We start from the raw sequence: 20,357 nt of genomic DNA on the forward strand, positions 1-20,357 counted from the left end.
AATGAATTTTTCACATAAGTAAGCTAGTCAGAATTTTTTTTTTTTCACTTCATTAACATGTATGGGCTTAAGGGAATAAGAAAAGAAAAAAATAAGTTCTATGAAAAAAAAGATGATGATAGAACTTTGCTATAGAGGGACATACTGTAATTAAAACAGAGCCAGTTTGTTTGGAAGTGCCCATCTGTGAAATATAAATTTGTTGACAGCCAACATTCAATACCGTGTTGCTGTACTGTGTTCTTTGTAATATATTTGGATCCTACATGGCGTACTGTCCACAAGGTTGTTGAGACATTGGTGCTCAAGTCTCTTAAGGATACAGGATACCTATAAATCGTGGAAAAATCTAGGTTTTTTTATGACTTTATTAAATTCTAAAGTCTTTCTTGATTACATTGATAGATACATTATAGGGTTTCAAATGAAAAATGTCGTATATATAGCAAATTTTAAAGTTACAGTCATGTATGCCGCCACACTCCCTTTTATTTCTGTTACAGAAACCAGTATTATTTCGAAAAGAACTGTGAACTTTGTTTCCAGTGATTATATATATGATACACTGTATCTGTTGATAGCCATGCAGGTTTCTAGAGTCTGTAAATGATTATCTTTGCTAGTATTTACTTTTGTTTCACTGAAGCAGTTTGTTCATATGTTACTGGATGTTTGTTGCCCAAGTGCTACATATATTTGTGGAAGTACATATCCTTTAGTGTGCAATAAGTACAAACTATGCCACGCATAAAGAAATTCAGTAAAAGGAAATTCCGTGGTAACCAGTTCACAAACAAAGCAAGCCATGCTGTGTAACCTATGTTATCAGTTCTTCATGGAAGAAACTCCCACATGATACGCCTCCCGGTTATTCAAATTTTTGTGTTAACAATGACTCTGTTTGTAGTGGATTTGTTGTTGTTAATGTGGCCATCTTATCTTCTTCAATAAAGGAAGTGGAGAAATGTAAACAATATGATGATGTAGGCTGTCTGGAAATAATTGAACAACAAAGTAGCAGGAAAGGTTTAGTGCCAAAATTAGTTGTTCTGTGTAGATCCTGCAGTAAATTTTCCTCGGAAATGACTTTGAACATTGTACATAATCATATGATGTGAATTTGAAGTTTGTGTATGCAATGCGTGCAATAGGAAAAGGAAAAAAAGGCTGCTCAAACGTTTTGTGGTTTGATGGACCTTCCTCCTTCTCCCAGTAGGTTCAGCAAGTACATAAAAATACTTTTAGATGCCTTGACGATTATGTCTAAACCATCTAGTTGAAAAAACAGGGACGTTGCTGTTGCACTTGATGGGACATGGCAACGTCGAAGACATCTTGCATGGTGTTGTAAGTGCTACTTCTCTGGAGAATGGAAAAGTTGTTGATGTTGAGTGCTTGTCTAAGTTCTGCCACACCTGCCATGGTAACACTGAAGGATGTATTGAACATCAATATTTTAAGAATTATGATGATTACAATGGAAGTATGGAGAGTAATGGAGCTCTTAACATATTTCGGAGGTCGGTGCCCGTTTATGACGTTAGATATATGGAGTACCTAGGCGATGGGGACTCAAAAGCTTTCAATAAAATTAATAAGTTCAATGTTTATGGTGATACCTTGATAACAAAACTGGTGTGTTGTGGACATGTGCAAAAGTGGATGGGTGCTAGATTGGGAAAGCTATGAGAGAAATGGAAGGAAAGTTGCTATCTGATGGAAAATCTCTGTCTGGCTGAGGCATATTGACAGAAACTGAAATAGAGCTCCTTCAGAGTTATTATGGATTGGCCATTAGACAAACTGCACCTCTGAATGATGTTACAGCAATGAGAAAAGCTGTATGGGCCACCTACTTTCTTAAGTTGTCCACAGATGACCATCCTGTTCACAGACTTTGCCCTAAAGGAGCAGATTCTTGGCGTGGATACCAAAAAGCAAAAGAAAGTGGTCAAATGTACCATCATAAGCATTCTCTTCCTGAGCCTGTTATGAATGAAATAAAACCAATTTTTAGAGACCTGAGTGACACTGTTTTGCTTAGTAAATATCTTCATGGGAGGACTCAGAATACAAATGAAAGTTTCAGCCACTGCATATGGGAAAGATTACCCAAGAATGTTTTTGTAGGACTAAATACATTAAAAGTTGGTGTACTAGATGTAGTGATATGTTTCAGTGATGGGGTAATAGGAAGGTTGGAAGTCCTGAGAAATTTAGACATAAAACGTGGCTCTAATATGGAAGATAAATTGCTTGCATGTGACATACAATGGGTGCATGAAGCTGAAAGATTTGCTCTTCAAGTTACCAAAGAAGCAAGAAGTGCTAAAAGGAATGCCAAGACGAAGCTTGGAGATGAAGAAATGCTGCAGAATCAAGACTGTGCCTCAGGAATGTTCTGAGGCACAGTTTAATTGGACTCCTATTTTCATTCCAATTTCCTGCAAGTTGTATTTTTCAGAATTCAGGTACAAATATTTCCTAAATTTTATAAAGCATTGCTCTAATTTTTTCTGTAGCTTGCAGTAGTCCATACTTATGTAGTAGACCTAAACTTTTTGCAGAATCAACTAAATTGTAGAAAAAATAACATTTTATTAGGAAAAAAATTATAAAAATTAAGATTTAAGTTGTGATTTTTTTATCCTTGTAATATACATAATAGATGGAATTAAATAGGTTTAGTATCTCAGCCATCATGTCATCCACATCTGGTAAAAATTTGGTCTCCTTCAAATGTATGACATTGGATTAAATATTTTACCTCAATATAAGAAAGCATTTTGGAAAAAAATGCATCAGTTCATAAATATTCAAAATATTTCTAATTTGTTTAGAAAATGTGCTGCATTACCTGATATCAACAAAATATCTGTAAAACATATACCAGGTGATAAAAAAGTCAGCATAAATTTGAAAACTTAATAAACCACGGAGTAATGTAGATAGAGAGGTAAAAATTGACACACATGCTTGGAATAACATGTGGTTTTTATTAGATGGCGCTGGACAGAAAAATGTCACTGACTGCGCATGACAATCATGTATAAAAGGAGCTGTAATGAGAGAGAGAATCAGATGCGCCAGCAGTCGCACCATGTTGACGTTACCTGAAAAGGCAGCTTTTAGTGAAGCTGTATTATCAGAACGGGGAATGTGCTAGTTCAGCGTTACAATCCTCTTGCCATAGGAAGGGGATTCGAATGGGTAAAGGTCCGTTGACAAATGCAACTGTGGCGAGAATGATTTGAAGTTCGAAGCCACGAGTTGTTTAGACGATAGACCCAATAGTGACCGACTGAGCACAAGGCCTAATGCTGCTGAGACAGTTCAGGAAGAAATGGAGACTGTAGCGGGTTCGTCTGTGCACGGGGAAGTCAGCGCTCGTGCAGTCGCACGTTGCACCGGCATTCCATACACTACTGTTTGGTTGGCACTGAGGCATACCCTCCAATGCTATCCATACAAAATCTATTGGCATCATGAACTGTTACCTGGCGATATAGTGAAGCGGAGGACATTTGTGGTGTGGGGCATTTCAAAAGGTGGCAGAAGATGATGGTTGGTTGAGTAACGTGTTGTGGACTGATGTAGCTCATTTCATGCTCCGAGGGTCTGTCAACGCCCACAACTGCAGAATTTGGGCTACCAAAAATCCTAGAACTGTCATGGAAACTCCATTGCACAACGAGAAAGTCACAGTATGGGTTGGATTTACCACATCTACTATTATTGGGCCTTTTTCCTTCGAGGAAATGTGTGATTCTGGTTTTGTAACAGCTACCGTGATGGGTGAGAGGTACGCCAATATGTTACAGAATCGCATCATCCCCAGCCTGGCTGATAAACACCTGCTGGAACGCACGATGTTTATGCAGGGTGGCGCTCCACCCCATATTGCTAGAAACGTGAAAGATCTCTCATGTGCGTCGTTTGGTGATGAATATGTGCTCAGCCGCCACTTTCGTCATGCTAGGCCTCCCACGTCCCTAGGCCTCAGTCCGTGCGATTATTGGCTTTGGAGTTACCTGAAGTCACAAGTGTATCGTGATCAACCGACATCTCTAGGGATGCTGAAAGACAACATCGGACGCCAATGCCTCACCAAACTCCGGACATGCTTTACTGTGCTGTTCTCAACATTATTCCTCGACTACAGCTATTGTTGAGGAATGATGGTGGACATATTGAGCATTTCCTGTAAATAACATCATCTTTCTTTGTCTTACTTTGTTGTGCTAATTATTGCCATTCTGATCTGATGAAGCGCCATCTGTTGGACATTTTTTGAACTTTTGTATTTTTTGTCGTCGTCGTCGTCATCGCCTTCAGTCAAAGACTAGTTTGATGCAGTTCTCCATGCTACTGTATCCTGTGCAAGCCTCCTTGTCTCCGAATAAATACTGGAACCTACATCCTTCTGAATCTGCTTTGTGTATTCACCTCTTGGTCTCCCTCTAAAATTCTTACCCTCCATGGGTTGCTCCCATACCAAATTGATGATCCGTTGATGCCTCATAACATGTCGTACCAACTGATCCCTTCTTTTAGTCAACGTGTGCCACAAATTCCTCTTCTCCTGAATTCTTTTCAGTACCTCCTCATTAGTTAAGAGATCTGCCCATCTAATCTTCAGCATTCTTCTGTAGCACCACATTTTGAAAGTTTCTATTCTCTTCTTGTTGAAACTATTTATCGTCCATGTTTCACTTCCGTACCTGGCTACACTCCATACAGATACTTTCAGAAAATACTTCCTGTCACCTAAATCTATACTCAGTGTTAACAAATTTCTCTTCGTCAGAAACATTTTCCTTGCCATAGCCAGCCTACATTTTATATCCTCTCTACTTTGACCATCATCAGTTATTTTGCTCCCTAAATAGCAAAACTCATCTACTACTTTAAGTGTCTCATTTCCTGATCTAATTCCTTCAGCATCACCTGATTTAATTTGACTACATTCCCTTATCTTCATTTTGCTTTTGTTGATGTTCATCTTTCAAGACACTGTCCTTCCATTCAACTGCTCTTCCACGTCCTTTGCTGTCTCTGACAGAATTACAAGTCACCAGCAAACCTCAAAGTTTCTGTTTCTTCTCCATGGATTTTAATTCCTACTACAGATTTTCCTTGTGTTTCCTTTACTGTTTGCTCAATATAAAGATTGAATAACTTCGGGGATAGGCTACAACCCTGTCTCACTCACTGCTCAACCACTGCTTCCCTTTCATGCCACTTGACTCTTATGACTGCCATCTCGTTTCTGTACAAATTGTAAATAGTCTTTCGCTCCCTTTATTTTACCCTTGCCACCTCCAGAATTTGAAAGAAAGTACTCCAATCAACATTGTGAAAAGCTTTCTCTAAGTCTACAAATGAAAGAAACGTTAGTTTGTCTTTTCTTAATCTATTCTCTAAGTTAAGTCATAGGCTCAGTATTGCCTTGCATGTTCAAACATTTCTAAGGAATCCGAACTGATCTTCCCAGAGGTTGGCTTCTACCAGTTTTTCCATTCACATGTAAAGGATTCATGTTAGTATTTTGCCCCCATGGCTTATTAATCTGATAGTTCAGTAATTTTCACAGCTGTCAAAACCTGCTTTCTTTAGCCATTTTCCACTTCCTGTCAATCTCATTTTTTATGTTTGTATTCCATTTCACTTGCTTCATTTACAGCATTTTTATATTTTCTCCCTTCATCAATTAAATTCAATATCTCTTCTGTTACCCAAGGATTTCTACTAGCTCTCGTCTCTTTACCTACTTGACCCTCTGCTGCCTTCACTATTTCATCTCTCAAAGCTACCCATTCTTCTACTGTATTTCTTTCCCCCATTCTTGTCAGTCGTTCCCTAATGCTCTCTCTGAAACTCTCTACAACCTCTGGTTCTTTCAGTTTATCCAGGCCCCATCTCCTTAAATTCCCACCTTTTTGCAGTTTCTTCAGTTTTAATCTACAGGACATAACCAATAGATTGTGGTCAGAGTCCACATCTGCCCCTGGAAATGTCTTACAATTTAAAACTTGGTCCCTAAATCTCTGTCTTACCATTATATAATCTATCTGAAACCTTCCAGTGTCTCCAGGCCTCTTCCACATATACAGCCTTCTTTCATTATTCTTAAACCCACTGTTAGCTATGATTAAGTTATGCTCTGTGCAAAATTCTGCCTCTATCATTCCTTAGCCACAGTTCATATTCACCTAATACTTTTCCAACTCTTCCTTTTCCTACTATCGAATTCCAGTCTCCCATGACTATTAAATTTTTTTCTCCCTTCACTGTCTGAATAATTTCTTTTATCGCATCATATGTTTCTTCAAGCTCTTCATCATCTGTGCAGCTAGTTGGCCTATAAACTTGTACTACTGTTGTGGGTGTGAGCTTTGTGTCTATCGCGGCTACAATAATGGGTTCACTATGGTGTTCGTTGTAGCTTACTCACGCTCCAATTTTTCATTCATCATAAAACCTATTCCTGCATTACCCCTATTAGATTTTGTATTTATAACTCTGTATTCATTTGAGCAAAAGTCTTGTTCCTCGTGCCACCGAACTTCACCATTTCCCACTATATCTAACTTTAACCTACCCATTTCACTTTTTTAAATTTTCTAACCTACCTGCCTGATTGAGGGAACTGAAATGGTCCATGCTCTGGTCCAAAGATCGCCAGTTTTCTTTCTCCGGATAACAACGTTCTCCTAAATCGTCTCCGCCTGGAGATCCAAATATTTTATCCAAGAGAATTTCCATCATTGTTTATCCTTACAGTAGAGCTGCATGCACTCAGGAAAAATTTCGGCTATAGTTTCCCCTTGCTTTCAGCTGTTCACAGTACCAGCACAGCAAGGCTGTTTTGGTTACTGTTACAAGACCAGATCAGTCAGTCATCCAGACTGTTGCCCCTGCAACTACTGAAAACGCTGCTGCCCCTCCTCAGGAATCGCATGTTTGCCTGGCCTCTCAACGGATACCTCTCCGTTGTGGTTGTACCTACAGTACAGCTATCTATATTGCTGAGGCATGCAAATGTCCCCACCAATGGCAAGGTCCATGGTACATTGAGGGGACAGCATGTAGTGCAGGCAATTCCATTCGTTTGATTCTTGTCTCCTGAAGAAAGAAGTTCACGGGTGGATGAGGTGTGCTCAAGCATTTTTGTCTTCAGAGATGAATCCAATTGCTAAAATGATGATTGTGGGGCTAGACAGTGGTTTGGAGGATTCCATTCCTATACTGCACAACCCTCACATTACCCTCAACAGTGTAAGAAGTGTCTGGAGTCTGTAAATGATACAAGCCAAAAACGAAAATGACAGGACTCCCTGAAAAATCCTGAAACTGAATGCTCAAGGCGTGCATTGGTACTTGGCCTCCTCCAGACTGCCCTGCAATGTTTGCCAGAATTCAGAAAAGTCCTGAACCTAGTAAAGAGATCCTGATGCCATCAATCAAGGTCCCTGTCTCCTTCATATATCACAAAGGTGAGGAGGGGGGTTGTACTGTTGTTTGCAATGGGTGCCTGTAACACACATTGATTGTGTAGATACAGTTGCATACCATCTGTAGTGACCCAGCTCCCTCAGTTTCCTGCAAAAAGGCAGCACTTAGTTAGTGAGTTATACAAGCCATAATTTGTTTGTAGTTATCAGCTGATCAGATCTAGAATTTTTTGAGTTTTATGATAGTGGTTGAATGTTCAATTGGTCTTGCTATTTGTGTATATTGCTTTGACGGACAACTTCCTGTTCTAATATCCTTCCTTGCCGTACCCAGTCTAAGCTTCAAATGACCCCTTGAGATATGTTGGCAGGCTGGACAGTGTACACGAGCTACAGTGACATGTCAGCAGCTGGAGACAAGTGCACTCTGTTGAATTAATGTTTCAGGTTTACTTGCACCTCCTGTACACAATTTCTTATGGTCAAAAGAGAACTGACATGGATAATGGTGCAAAACTCTCTTTGAGCAGTCAATAATTCACATTTGTTTCTCTCCTACCAAATCAATTTATGTGAATGTGGTTAGTTCATCTTGGTGGTAATGACGGTCATAATCATAATTACAGTTGTGGCTGAACCCATTGTGTAGCCTCTTCGGTTTCATCGTCATCAGATTTAACTGCATCTGGTAACAAGAACCTTATTCTAGCCACTTTAAGTTGTGGGTGATCCAAATTGTATGCAAGAAATGAGGAATAACTGGAGATGGTGATAAAACTTATAAAATAATAGAGTTGGATTATAAGAGGGCATAAAATTGTGTCAGCACACCTTCATTATCGAATATCTTGATAGATGTAGGATTCATCCAAAATTACTGCAATTGATTGAACTTAACTTTAGCCAACACAGTGTAAAAATTGAATTCAGAGAAGAAACATGGCTTAAGACAGAAAGATGGTATTTCATCAGTGCTGTTCAACTGTGGGTTGGAATATGTGCTGAGAGAAAGGTAGGAATATCTAATGAAAGGAAGATACCACAGTAACCACCTCCCCCCCACCCCCCCCCTCCCACCCCCACCCAAAAAAGGTCAAAATTGTAAGATCGAAAGACAAAATAAATTTTAACTGTTTGGGATTCACTGAGGAGCTAGCTCTGTTGTCCAATGACATTCAGGAACTTGACAATGAGTTAAATCGGGAAATACAAGATGGAAATATCCTTCAAGAAAACAAATTATGTTAATGACCCACTTTTAAAAACAAATCATAACATGAAATTGATGTCACAGTCTAAATTTAAAAAAATGGGACTAATCATAGAATATAATCTCAATGAAAAGCCAATGTTGCATAATAAAAGAAACAATGTACCAAGGCTCAGTATATCAGCAAGATGTCCACAGCAGGAAAGGACTTTCAATTGCCACAAAATTAAAATATTATAAAACAGTTACAAAATCATGAATATCATATGAAAGTGAAACTATTACCAAAACAGTGTACACTGCATAAACAAATAGAAAGAACACTAATCAGAATGTGTACATACAAAAATAGCAAGCAAACAGATACTGGTGATTAGCTTCCTAAGTGCAAGAAAATGGAACCAGTAATGAGGTTGGTTAGGAACAAATTCTTTCCTTTCCTTAGGCGTCTAATCAGAATAACAGAAAATGTAATCATTAGGAGAATGATAGATGTCATGGAGAAGTAAAAACTGCATTAGATGAGTTACAGAAATCAAGGAAGATATGTTATCAGGTAACTACAAATTACAGTAAAAGATTTAAAAAAACAAGACAGTCAACAAACAAACAAAAATAAGACTCTGAGATGAACAAACCAATTAGCAAACTAAGGTCAGCAACAGATAATGAGAAGTGTGATTTCAGACAGAGAAAGAAAGTTGATATCTGAGAGAGAGAAATAGTACTGAGGCCAACAGAAAACTGAAAAATCCATTTTATGAAATTAGCTTAATTGGTCCAGAAAAGGCCATAAAATGTAAATATTGAGTAAATAAATAAAAGTTATGTATGCCTCAAAAAAATTTATTATTATTAATATTGTTGTTAAAATTGTTATAATTTCTTCAGCTTCCATCATTAACATAATATTATTGTAGTTAAACATTTGCTGCATGTGGGTGCTCATAAGATTAAAAATTATGGAGTAGCTGAAACAATTCTGGGAGATAAACTGCGTTTGCAGACTATGAGTGACTGAATGATCCAGAAAACTAAGCAAAAGTTAGTAGGAAAATGTATCAGGTTCAGTGACTAAATGTCAGATTACAAATTCCGCAAACCAAAAAATATTCTTACCTTTATATTTCACCTTTGGCAGTGACTTGTACATGTGAAAAATGGGAGATTGCAATGCGTTTCAGATGCTATGTTAAACTGGCTGGGAAATGTCCAAAGGTCAAAGGGAGACGCATGCCTCCTCCAGTCAAATGGTGACTAACAAAGTGCTGCAGTGTTCAAACCAATCTTTGTGTTGATGACAGATTTATCTTAATTTTTGTATGGCTTTTTGCATATTCAGTAAAAATTTTCATCTAAAAGTTTTTTTTTTTGGGGGGGGGGGGGGGGAGGGGGCGGCACACGACTGAGAGGACTACTATTAAGGAGACAAGGACTCATGGACGCCTTTAACAAAACTGACCAAGATGGTGAAAACTCCATAAGTTGACAGTCATGCATTATCAAAGTAATTGTTATTGTGTGTGCATATTAACTGTATAAGGTTACAGATAACATTTGTAAATATAAGTTCATCAACAGAATATTCAGTAACTGTGATTCATTTCTTCAACAGACTCAAAAACAAAATAAAATACAGCGACGTGGTGCATCGTATGCTTTGACATCCATAGCATCCTATTTTGGCAAAGATCTCCCTTCCAAGCTTCCTAAGTTGTGGGAATACATTGTGGGAAAGCTGATGGAGGTGATAAATCCAAATCACTTTGGTAAGGACTTCATTTAAACTTTCATACATTGTTTAAATTTCTGTTTAATTGGCTGACTTTCTAAGCAAACAAAGAGCACTGAATTATGGTAGATTTTATTGTGTTTTGATGTTAAAGGATCATACTCTTCTTGCATTATTTAAATAGTGTTTATTTCAAATTCTGCAAGCATATAAGTAAAAAATTTGGAAACTATAGCCAGGAAGAAAAATCTTTATGGCTACAAAAGATGGTGTCATAAGTACTTATTACCAGACAGTGTTAGCGGTAAAGCAGCCAGCTGACAGATGTTGAGCTTTCAGATGCTACCTTGTGAATCTAGTACAATTTACAATCTGGCAGAGGTGAAATGGGACAGTTCCTGTATTGTAGTAACCTTCATCATTGGACTCTTTAAATCACTTAAAAACCCAACTCTTAGGTTTGGATGGACAGTTCTGCAAATGAAATGATAAACAGGGTGCTTATATTTTTATTTATATTGCTATTACCAGTAGATGTAGTGTTATTAACTTATTTCTTATATTTGAACACAAGTAATCTGCACGACTTCATTTATCTGTTTTGGCCAAGGATAGGAAGCTTTTGTGATGGTGTATTTTATTGAGATACTGTAAAAATTATATCAGTTTTGTATTCCCGTATCCAAAATTATAGAAAACTGACTTTGGATATGGAAATACGGAACTTACACAATTATAGTAGTATCTCATCAAAATACCTAGGCACAAAAACTTATTATTGGTCATATTCCATGGCTGTGTATCACAGTGGAAGGCCCAAAATTCTTTCATTGTGCAAGAAAATGTTGACATTCACCCACAAAAGTAGTTTTTATTGCAAAATGAGTAATGATCATCTCACAGATGAGATCTATAGAATTTTCATTGTTAATTGGTAGACATGGATAACAGAAGAAATCAACTGTTACTTTGATTTATTAATTATACTGGTATAATGTCAATCCTAAGGGCCCAGGTTCGATTCCTGGCTGGGTCGGAGATTTTCTCCGCTCAGGGATTGGGTGTAGTGTTGTCCTAATCATCATCATTTCATCCCCATCAACACGCAAGTCGCCGAAGTGGCATCAAATCGAAAGACCCAGCGAACAATGTGCCTGACAGGAGGCCCTAGTCACAAGACATTCATTTATTTATTATGGAAAAATACATACTTCAACCTGATCTCCAGAATATGAGACCAGTGATTTATCCATTGCTCTGTCGAGATCAGGTGAGTGCAGAAAACTTGGAAGGTCCACAACATGATTTTCGGTGCCTTAGTTTATGAATAAAAGGTAGGTTGCCTTTGACCAACTGGTCATGAACATAGAAAAGTCCAGGTTGGAATATCAACAATTATGAAAAGGATATATTGCTACCCACCATAAAGATGACATGTTGAGTTGCAGACAGGAACAACCAAAAGATTGTTACATATTTCAAGCTTACAGCCAGAGCCTTTTTTAGAAAGGAAAACACTCGCACATTTACACAAACAAGCGCACCTTAGGCACAGATGACTTCCAACCAGAATGTGACAAAGACATTGTGCTTGCTTGTGTGAATGTGTGTGCATTGTGCTTGCTTGTGTGAATGTGTGTACATTTTCCTTTCTCAAGGTGTTGGCTGAAAGCTCAATATGTTAATGTTAAGTCTTTTCGTTGTGACTGTATGCAGCTCAACATGTTCTTTATGGTGAGTAGCAATCTTTCCTTTCCATAATTGTTGTTGTTGTTCATGAACACAGATCTTCCTCAAACTTCAAAATTTAAATGAAAAATTTATTTATTGTTCTTTCACAGATTCTAAAAATTCTCTTTAAGAGGTGTATGAATAAATAAATAAATAGTTTCATTTTTATTTCCAAAGTGTTCCACAACATCCTTGGAAGCAAATGTTGTTGGAACTTAGGTCAGTTAGCATGAGTAGTCTATAAATCTAACATTATCCTTCCCATTACTATTTGGTGGTCACTAAAAGAAATGTGACCATGGTGGCTGGGACACATCTGGGTAAACCTGTAGCCATAGACCTATAATTTTAGCATAGATGGTGTTGGCATATTGACCTGCCAGGTATGACCTTCCAATTTCTGAAAAATCATCCCTGGAAATAGGCACAATATTTTTTTATCTAAATTTGCAAACAATGTGATGATGGTGCTAGAGATTCAGAAAATATTAGCAGTCAGTATCTACAAGGCAGCTGAAGAAATTCTGAGACTACAAAGGAAATCACAGTTCAACCAGATAACATCATTCTACAGAATTTCTGGGCCACAAAATCAGTAACTTCATTCTACATCAGATGCTGTTTTATGTGTGTGTTTCTGTTGTGAATTGCTAGACACTTCATCACAGTCACAACTGTTATATCACTGTGATTTATTGTGATTAATTATATGTGATACTAGCAGAAAATTTTAGAAATGACGTTGTGTACAATGGTAAGCGGCTTTTTCAAATTAAGTTAGAGAAACATAATTAATTTTCAATATTCAGAATGTACTTGTGGAAAAAATCATATTCTCAATACTTTCCATATTCTCAGTCCACTTCATTACCTTCTGTTGTGAGGACGGGATGGTTTCTTTGTTACTATTTTGCCTGTGTACTCGCGTATTAGCCACACTCTGCAGCATCTGCAGCTTGAACCGGCATGTCTTGTGCATCAGTTACATAAGCATCATGGAATTTCTACCTGGAGATGAGAATATAGATAAAAAAAAATTAAAAAAATCTTGTTGGCTAAAATGAAACTCCCCTTATTAGAAACGAGCTTCAGTTTTTAGCAGCAGTAGTTAAAATGCTTTGAGAGTATAAACCATTGTAGATGCAGCTAAATTTTCTAAAACCGTGAGGCAGATTTTTGGCCAGTTCACTAGGCGAAATTTCAGTACTTGCCAATAAACACTTGTAAAAGTATGTACTAATAATTCCTTTTTTACCTTCCCCAGTGCATCTCTTTCTCCTCCATAATGGTGGAACTATTAATTCTGTAAACTAGAATAGTGTATGTACTTCTATATGTATCTGTTGACAGCTCTGAAATATGTCACCTCTGTGTAATTACTGGCCAGCAATCAGATTAAGCAGTTAGACGCAGCTCCTAAAAATTCTTTGAAAAAATCAACTTTGAAGTTTTTCAAGCTTGTTTAACACGCTAAAGTATGCTCGCTTGCCACGTGGATGCCCTATGTTAGATTCCAGGCTGGGGCAAATTTTTAAACAAATATTAAAGCTCTATGAACATGTCTGTGAAGTGTAAAATACATCAAAATGAAAAAAAAAAATGTTTAGTGTGTAATTTTTTTTAATTTAATCAACCTTCCTTAACCAATTTTTTATAAAAGATTGGTAATTAAGAATTTGTACTAACAATGAAAGCTGGGTTTTTGTAATTGATATATAATTAGAAATAAGAAGACATTCCTTTTTCATAAAAATGGCAATTAGATATGTATTCATCAGCATATATTTGATGAATTTTATATTTAAATGATGTAAGAATTCGATGAAGAGTAGCCGAAGTGAGACTCGATCCAGTATTTATCAGACTGTAGCACTACAGATTTTTTCCACTTGTGTGCATTTTATAACAATGAAAATAATCAGTTTTTTTACAATATAATATAATTGGATGGATTAAAAAACGTACACACATGCTGCGGCAGGAGAACACAGATATAAAGGTTTTACAGATGCAAGATTTCGGAGCCAGTGGCTCTTTCTTCCGGCAGAAGGGTTGAAGAGGAGGGAAGAGGGGTGAAGGAAAAAGACTGGAAAGGTGTAGGAAAAGATGTAGAGTTTGAAAAAGCCATTGGCTCTGAAAGCTTGCATAAATAAGACTATTCTCCTGGTGCCACTTGATGAGTAGTTTTTTTTTTTATCTATTACATTATATGTATATTTTATGCATCACAGAAGTGCTCATAAGACATGCACCATTGTTTAAAAATTTGTATCGGACAGGAATCGAACCCAGGCTGCCCATGTCGCAGTTGAGCAATCTACCTGCCTGTCGAAAATCTATACCTTACTTTACATTGTTAAACACGTTCAGAGTACTTCAAAGTTGATTTTCTCAGGAGTTTTTGAGAGTTGCATTTAACTGCTTTCACAATGGATATTTAAGATCTGAATTTCACATACCATAAATATTTAAAAAAATACAAAAATCCAATTGCCATGAAGTCTTCTTGTCAGATGAATTATCTTTTTGATAAAATTGGCTATATTTTATGAAATTTTATGTTGGCCTTCACCATCCATTGAGATTTATGTGCAGGGTCTTATAAAATACATAGACAAATGTCTATTACTTGAGCTTAATATTTGCACATGACAACAATAAACATTCGAAGGTGGTTGTTGTTAAGATGATAGAGAGGAGTGGTCCAAAATTGAAATGCAGATCATCAATGACAAAAAAAGAAAGAGACTGTTGTTGTGTTCCTTATTTTTAACAGCAACCACAACAGCAGCAATAATGTTAAAGAGACAACATTGTGATATCTACCATTGGATTAGATTTGTTTGGAAATACTTCATCGGTTGTTAGCTTTGATCAAATAGAAAGACTGAAGCAACCACAACGGTAGTGTCTGTACCTTGATGTATACTATATGAACGGGCACAGTTTTGCATTTCATAATAATGGGCTGCATCTAAATAAATAAAAACTTCTGGAAATGGTTTTTTTGTAATTGAAGAGATTTTATGTTCTAATGATGGAGTTGAGCAGCATCTTAAAATTATTGTAGCAGTTACTCTAATAGTCTTGGATGTGACAGAAAACTTCAAGAGTAAACTAATCTTTAAGAAAGTTACCTTACACATCCAGAACACTCACATTTCTCCACTCTACCTTTTTTCATATTTCTTACTTAATATTACAAATATTCCAAATTATTGGATTTAAATTATGTGGGAAAAAGAGTGTGTTTTCTGAAAATAATTTTTGTAGATATTGATTGTAAGAGTTGACTGACACAATTTCTATGTTAGTAGAAAGCCTCAACAATGCTCAACAAAAACAATATGAAACTCATGTAACAGGTTGTGTGAAGTTGATTGCTCACTGATGTAGAAATTGAACCTTGAGTATTGCTTGAAACAAATGCTGACATCACTTTTTTGTCTAGAAAGAAGGCAGGGGTGCTATTATGAGTAATGGAGAGGATTGTATTATAAAGTGCATTGATTAAAAATTTAGAATAGTTGAATTGCCTGATAGCCAGAAATAGAACAGCTATTGGCAGCAACTAAGTACTTCCACAAGAAACAAGTTGATAAGCTGATTCAGGTGAATCATGATATCACTTGGCATTAAACTGCTTCAGGATTAGGAATTTCAAATAAACAAGTAAGTCACATTATTTTGGTTATGAGACTGAAGGTGTGCATACTATGCTCATAAAATAATTGTCACAGCAAAATAGATTTAAATCCAAGTCAGTTATGAGAAAAGCTTTTACAGAAGCAAGGACAGTTTGAACTTGTAATGACACAAAAGTGTTGACATTTCTGTTAGTAATCCTGCTTTTGGTGCAATCACGAGTAATGCCTAATTTCACTGTGCAGTTAATGGATTATCAATTATTTAATGTTTTTAATTTTCTTTCAAAAGAATTTGATTCTGGTGGGTTTTTATATATGAACACCGCAGCTAACTGGGGTTCATCCACCACATAGTATAGACTGGGTGCTCCGGCACCTGCCCTCCTTTTTCAAGTTAATTGCCTTTTCTCAAACTGAGTCCACTGTTTGAAAGAAAATCTCTAGCATGAGAACCATTATATCTGGTGACCATGAAAGGCCTAAGGGAAAAAAGTTGTCAAAAAAAGAAACAAGGAGTCAAGACCAGTGATGTTTCATAAGTAATAGCCTCCAATCATATTAGCCAAAAGAAGAATGATTGGAGCCGATATATTTAAAACAGCAGTGGGTGCTGAGAAATATTTCGCATCCATTCCCATATAATTTTTGTCAAACTTATGAGGTCGATAAACACCATGGTTGTCTTCAGCTGATGCATTACTGCGTGTGCCAGGTCTCCAGCTACCAACTGCTGTCAAAAGAGGGAACACGGTTTTTCAGTGTGCAGTAGCAGATTGATGCAGCCAACATCACTGCTACGGTAGCAGACAATACTGACGCTGACCATGAACAGAGGAAGATGATTGTAAAAGTGAACAAGATCAAATTGAACTACCAGAGAGTGTGTTTGTGAAACTTTGCGTGAAATAACAAGAAGAAGAAGAAGAAGAAGAAAGAAAATTAACTTTCTTTGTTAAAAGCTAATAGCTTCAATAAGATTATACACGACCAGTAATGATTCAGATTAAATTAAAGAAGTGGTAGTGGATTTAAGCAAAGAATTATGCTTACAGATGTCAGATCAAAGTAAATAGTTAAATACCAAAATGGACAGTATTGAAATAAAGAAGTAGGTAGTCAGACTAAAAAATAGAGAACTTGTCAGTTGCATTTTTAGCTTCTAACCTACATAATAGACAGATTTGCTGAATTAAATGATGGTATCACATAACTTGACAAGTGATTGCAAGTTCAAACTGCATAGTTGAGAGTAGGAAAAAATAGAGATAGTTAAAATTAGATTTGAATACAATTGACAATCAGTTAAACAGTTTAAAACTTACATTACAAGAAGAATTGGTTAAATCTAACTTGTTTGAAAGATAACAATTAAAAATATTAAATTTTTGACAATATACTGTAATCTGATGGATAAAAATCTACTCCCCAAATGGTGGCAGGAAGACACACATTTAAAAGAAGGTTATACTTATGGAACCTCTCCAATCCAGTGTGGCCAAGCGGTTCTAGGCGCTTCAGTCTGGAACCGTGTGACCACTACATTTACAGGTTCGAATCCTGCATCGGGCATGGATCTACATCAACATCTACATTTATACTCTGCAAGTCACCCAACGGTGTGTGGCGGAGGGCACTTTACGTGCCACTGTCATTACCTCCCTGTCCTGTTCCAGTCGCGTATGGTTCGCAGGAAGAACGACTGTGTAAAATCCTCCGTGTGCGCTCTAATCTCTCTAATTTTACAATTGTGATCTCCTCGGGAGGTATAAGTAGGGGAAGCAATATATTCGATACCTCATCCAGAAACGCACCCTCTCGAAACCTGGCGAGCAAGCTACACCACGATGCAAAGCGCCTCTCTTGCAGAGTCTGCCACTTGAGTTTGCTAAACATCTCCGTAACGCTATCATGGTTACCAAAAAACCCTGTGACGAAACGCGCCGCTCTTCTTTGGATCTTCTATCTCCTCCGTCAACCCGATCTGGTATGGATCCCACACTGATGAGCAGTACTCAAGTATCGGTCGAACGAGTGTTTTGTAAGCCACCTCCTTTGTTGATGGACTACATTTTCTAAGGACCCTGCCAATGAATCTCAACTTGGTACCCGCCTTACCAACACTTCATTTTATATGATCATTCCACTTCAAATTGTTCTGCACGCATACTCCCAGATATTTTACAGAAGTAACTGCTACCAGTGTTTGTTCCGCTATCATATCATCATACAATAAAGGATCCTTCTTTCTATGTATTTGCAATACATTACATTTGTCTATGTTAAGGGTCAGTTACCACTCCCTGCATCAAGTACCTATCCGCTGCAGATCTTCCTGCATTTCGCTACAATTTTCTAATGCTGCAACTTCTCTGTATACTACAGCATCATCCGCGAAAAGCCACATGGAACTTCCGACACTATCTACTAGGTCATTTATATATATTGTGAAAAGCAATGGTCCCATAACACTCCCCTGTGGCACGCCAGAGGTTACTTTAACGTCTGAAGACGTCTCTCCATTGATAACAGCATGCTGTGCTCTGTTCGTTAAAAACTCTTCAATCCAGCCACACAGCTGGTCTGATATTCCGTAGGCTCTTACTTTGTTTATCAGGTGACGGTGCGGAACTGTATCTAACGCCTTCTGTAAGTCAAGGAAAATAGCCTCTACCTGGGAGCCTGTATCTAATATTTTCTGGGTCTCATGAACAAATAAAGCGAGTTGGGTCTCACACGATCGCTGTTTCTGGAATCCATGCTGATTCCTACAGAGTAGATTCTGGGTTTCCAAAAACGGCATACAAGTAAGGAAGTGATGTCCTTAGGTTTAAGTAGTTCTAAGTTCTAGGGGACTGATGACCTCAGATGTTAAGTCCCATAGTGCTCAGAGCCATTTGAACCATTTGGATCTAGTGGCTCCTTCTTCTGGCAGAAGAGTTGAAGGGGAAGGGAGAGAGGCGAAGGAAAAGAGTGTAGTGGTTTTAGGAAAAAGGGGTAAATTTTGGAAAAGTCGCTCAGAACTGCAGATCAGGGGTCTCCCCTGACTTCCTTCTCATCCTGTCTGGTAAATCTCCCCTGACCCACAGTTCTGGGCGACTTTTCCAAAATCTACCCCTTTTCCTAAACCTCTCCAGTCCAGCCACTGACTCTGAAAGCTTGCATAAGTATAACCATCTTTTAATTGTGTCTTTTGCTGCCACCACATGGTGAGTAGATTTTTATCTATCTGATTCACGTTTGACAGAGGTATTCAACAACAATTAAGTACTTCATGCTAAAGCAGAAAGTGTCTATTGATGTACATGCTCAAAGAAAATTACAGTAAAAGGATTTCTTGGATGTTGCAACTGAGTTAAGGGAAAATAGACAGGAAGTCGAAGCTTGAAAGAAACAGGTGAACTGTAACATCTGCTTGATTAGTGAATCAAAAGAAACATTCCAATAGGAGGATTGTTAGTACGGAAAGTTTTAATAGAGATTGTACGACCCACACTGTTGATTTGAAATAAAATTTGAGGACTCTGAAAACCAGGGAGAATTAAAAGGGAGTATTATGCCTTCACCCAGAATGAGGTGAGTGCAACAAGTGGTGGGAGGAATTTTGTATGGATAATGGAAGTCACTGTTGATTTGAAATAAAATTTGAGGACTCTGAAAACCAGGGAGAATTAAAAGGGAGTATTATGCCTTCACCCAGAATGAGGTGAGTGCAGACAAGTGGTGGGAGGAATTTTGTCTGGATAATTCCATGTTTTAAGTCTGAAGGAGAAATAAATGCTATTTTCTTTGTATGAACACTTAAACTAGCCTTCCCCATCAATGTTGGGATAATCAGTTTGGATACGAAGTATCTGAAGGCTGAAGCTGTGTGGAGGTGCCACACAAATTTGTTTTAATGATATTGCATTGAACTGTAACTGTGGAACGGATAGATTGCTACTCACCATATAGAGGAGGCATTAAATCAGACAGGCACAGTGAAAAAACTACTAAAATATTATGCTTTTGGACAGTTCTTCCTAAATAAAGAATGTGCACTTATTCACACAAACTCAGCTCCACACACATGGCTACCATCTCCAGGCACTGGAGCCCCAACTGCGACTGCATTTGAAATGAGCAGCAATCTGCCAGGGTGTGTGGTGTAGGGGTAAGGAAGAGGCATTGGGTGAGGAGGGGGAGAGATAGCAGGATACTGGTGAGAGATGTTGTTGTGTTGCCTGTGGGATTGTGCAAGGACATGATGGGGACAGGATAAGGCTTCGAAGTGCAATGTTGGAAGGCATGCTTAGAAAGAGGAAAGGGGAGTTCTCCCCATCCTTCTCTCTCTCTCTCCCTCCTTTTTCTCTGTGCGTGTCTGCATGTCAACACCTCTTGTATGTGGTGAGTAGCACTATATCCTTTCCATGTTGCTGTTGTTTAGGGTAATATGTAGAGATAGCTTTGTAGATGATTTCCTTAGGAAGACGACACAACATATTGAGTGAATAGTCTGCTCCATATGACGTTTTCTAACTGATGAGACATGAGCTAGAAATTTGTCTATTAGAGTTGTTAAAAAATTGATGAAACAGTTGGTAAAG

At 37.7% G+C, this 20,357-nt stretch overlaps 1 protein-coding gene across 1 annotated transcript in view; it reads left to right on the forward strand.

The window, feature by feature from the left end:
- LOC126328531 (TATA-binding protein-associated factor 172) overlaps positions 1 to 20,357 on the forward strand; it is a 274,135-nt gene that overhangs the window by 116,596 nt on the left and 137,182 nt on the right. The window contains exon 21 of the mRNA XM_049996048.1: positions 10,280 to 10,433. Within this exon, the coding sequence (XP_049852005.1) occupies positions 10,280 to 10,433 (154 nt within the window). The remainder of the gene's footprint in view (positions 1 to 10,279; positions 10,434 to 20,357) is intronic.

The sequence above is a fragment of the Schistocerca gregaria genome, chromosome 2 (genome assembly GCF_023897955.1).
Source record: "Schistocerca gregaria isolate iqSchGreg1 chromosome 2, iqSchGreg1.2, whole genome shotgun sequence".
Classification (NCBI taxonomy): Eukaryota; Metazoa; Arthropoda; class Insecta; order Orthoptera; family Acrididae; genus Schistocerca; species Schistocerca gregaria.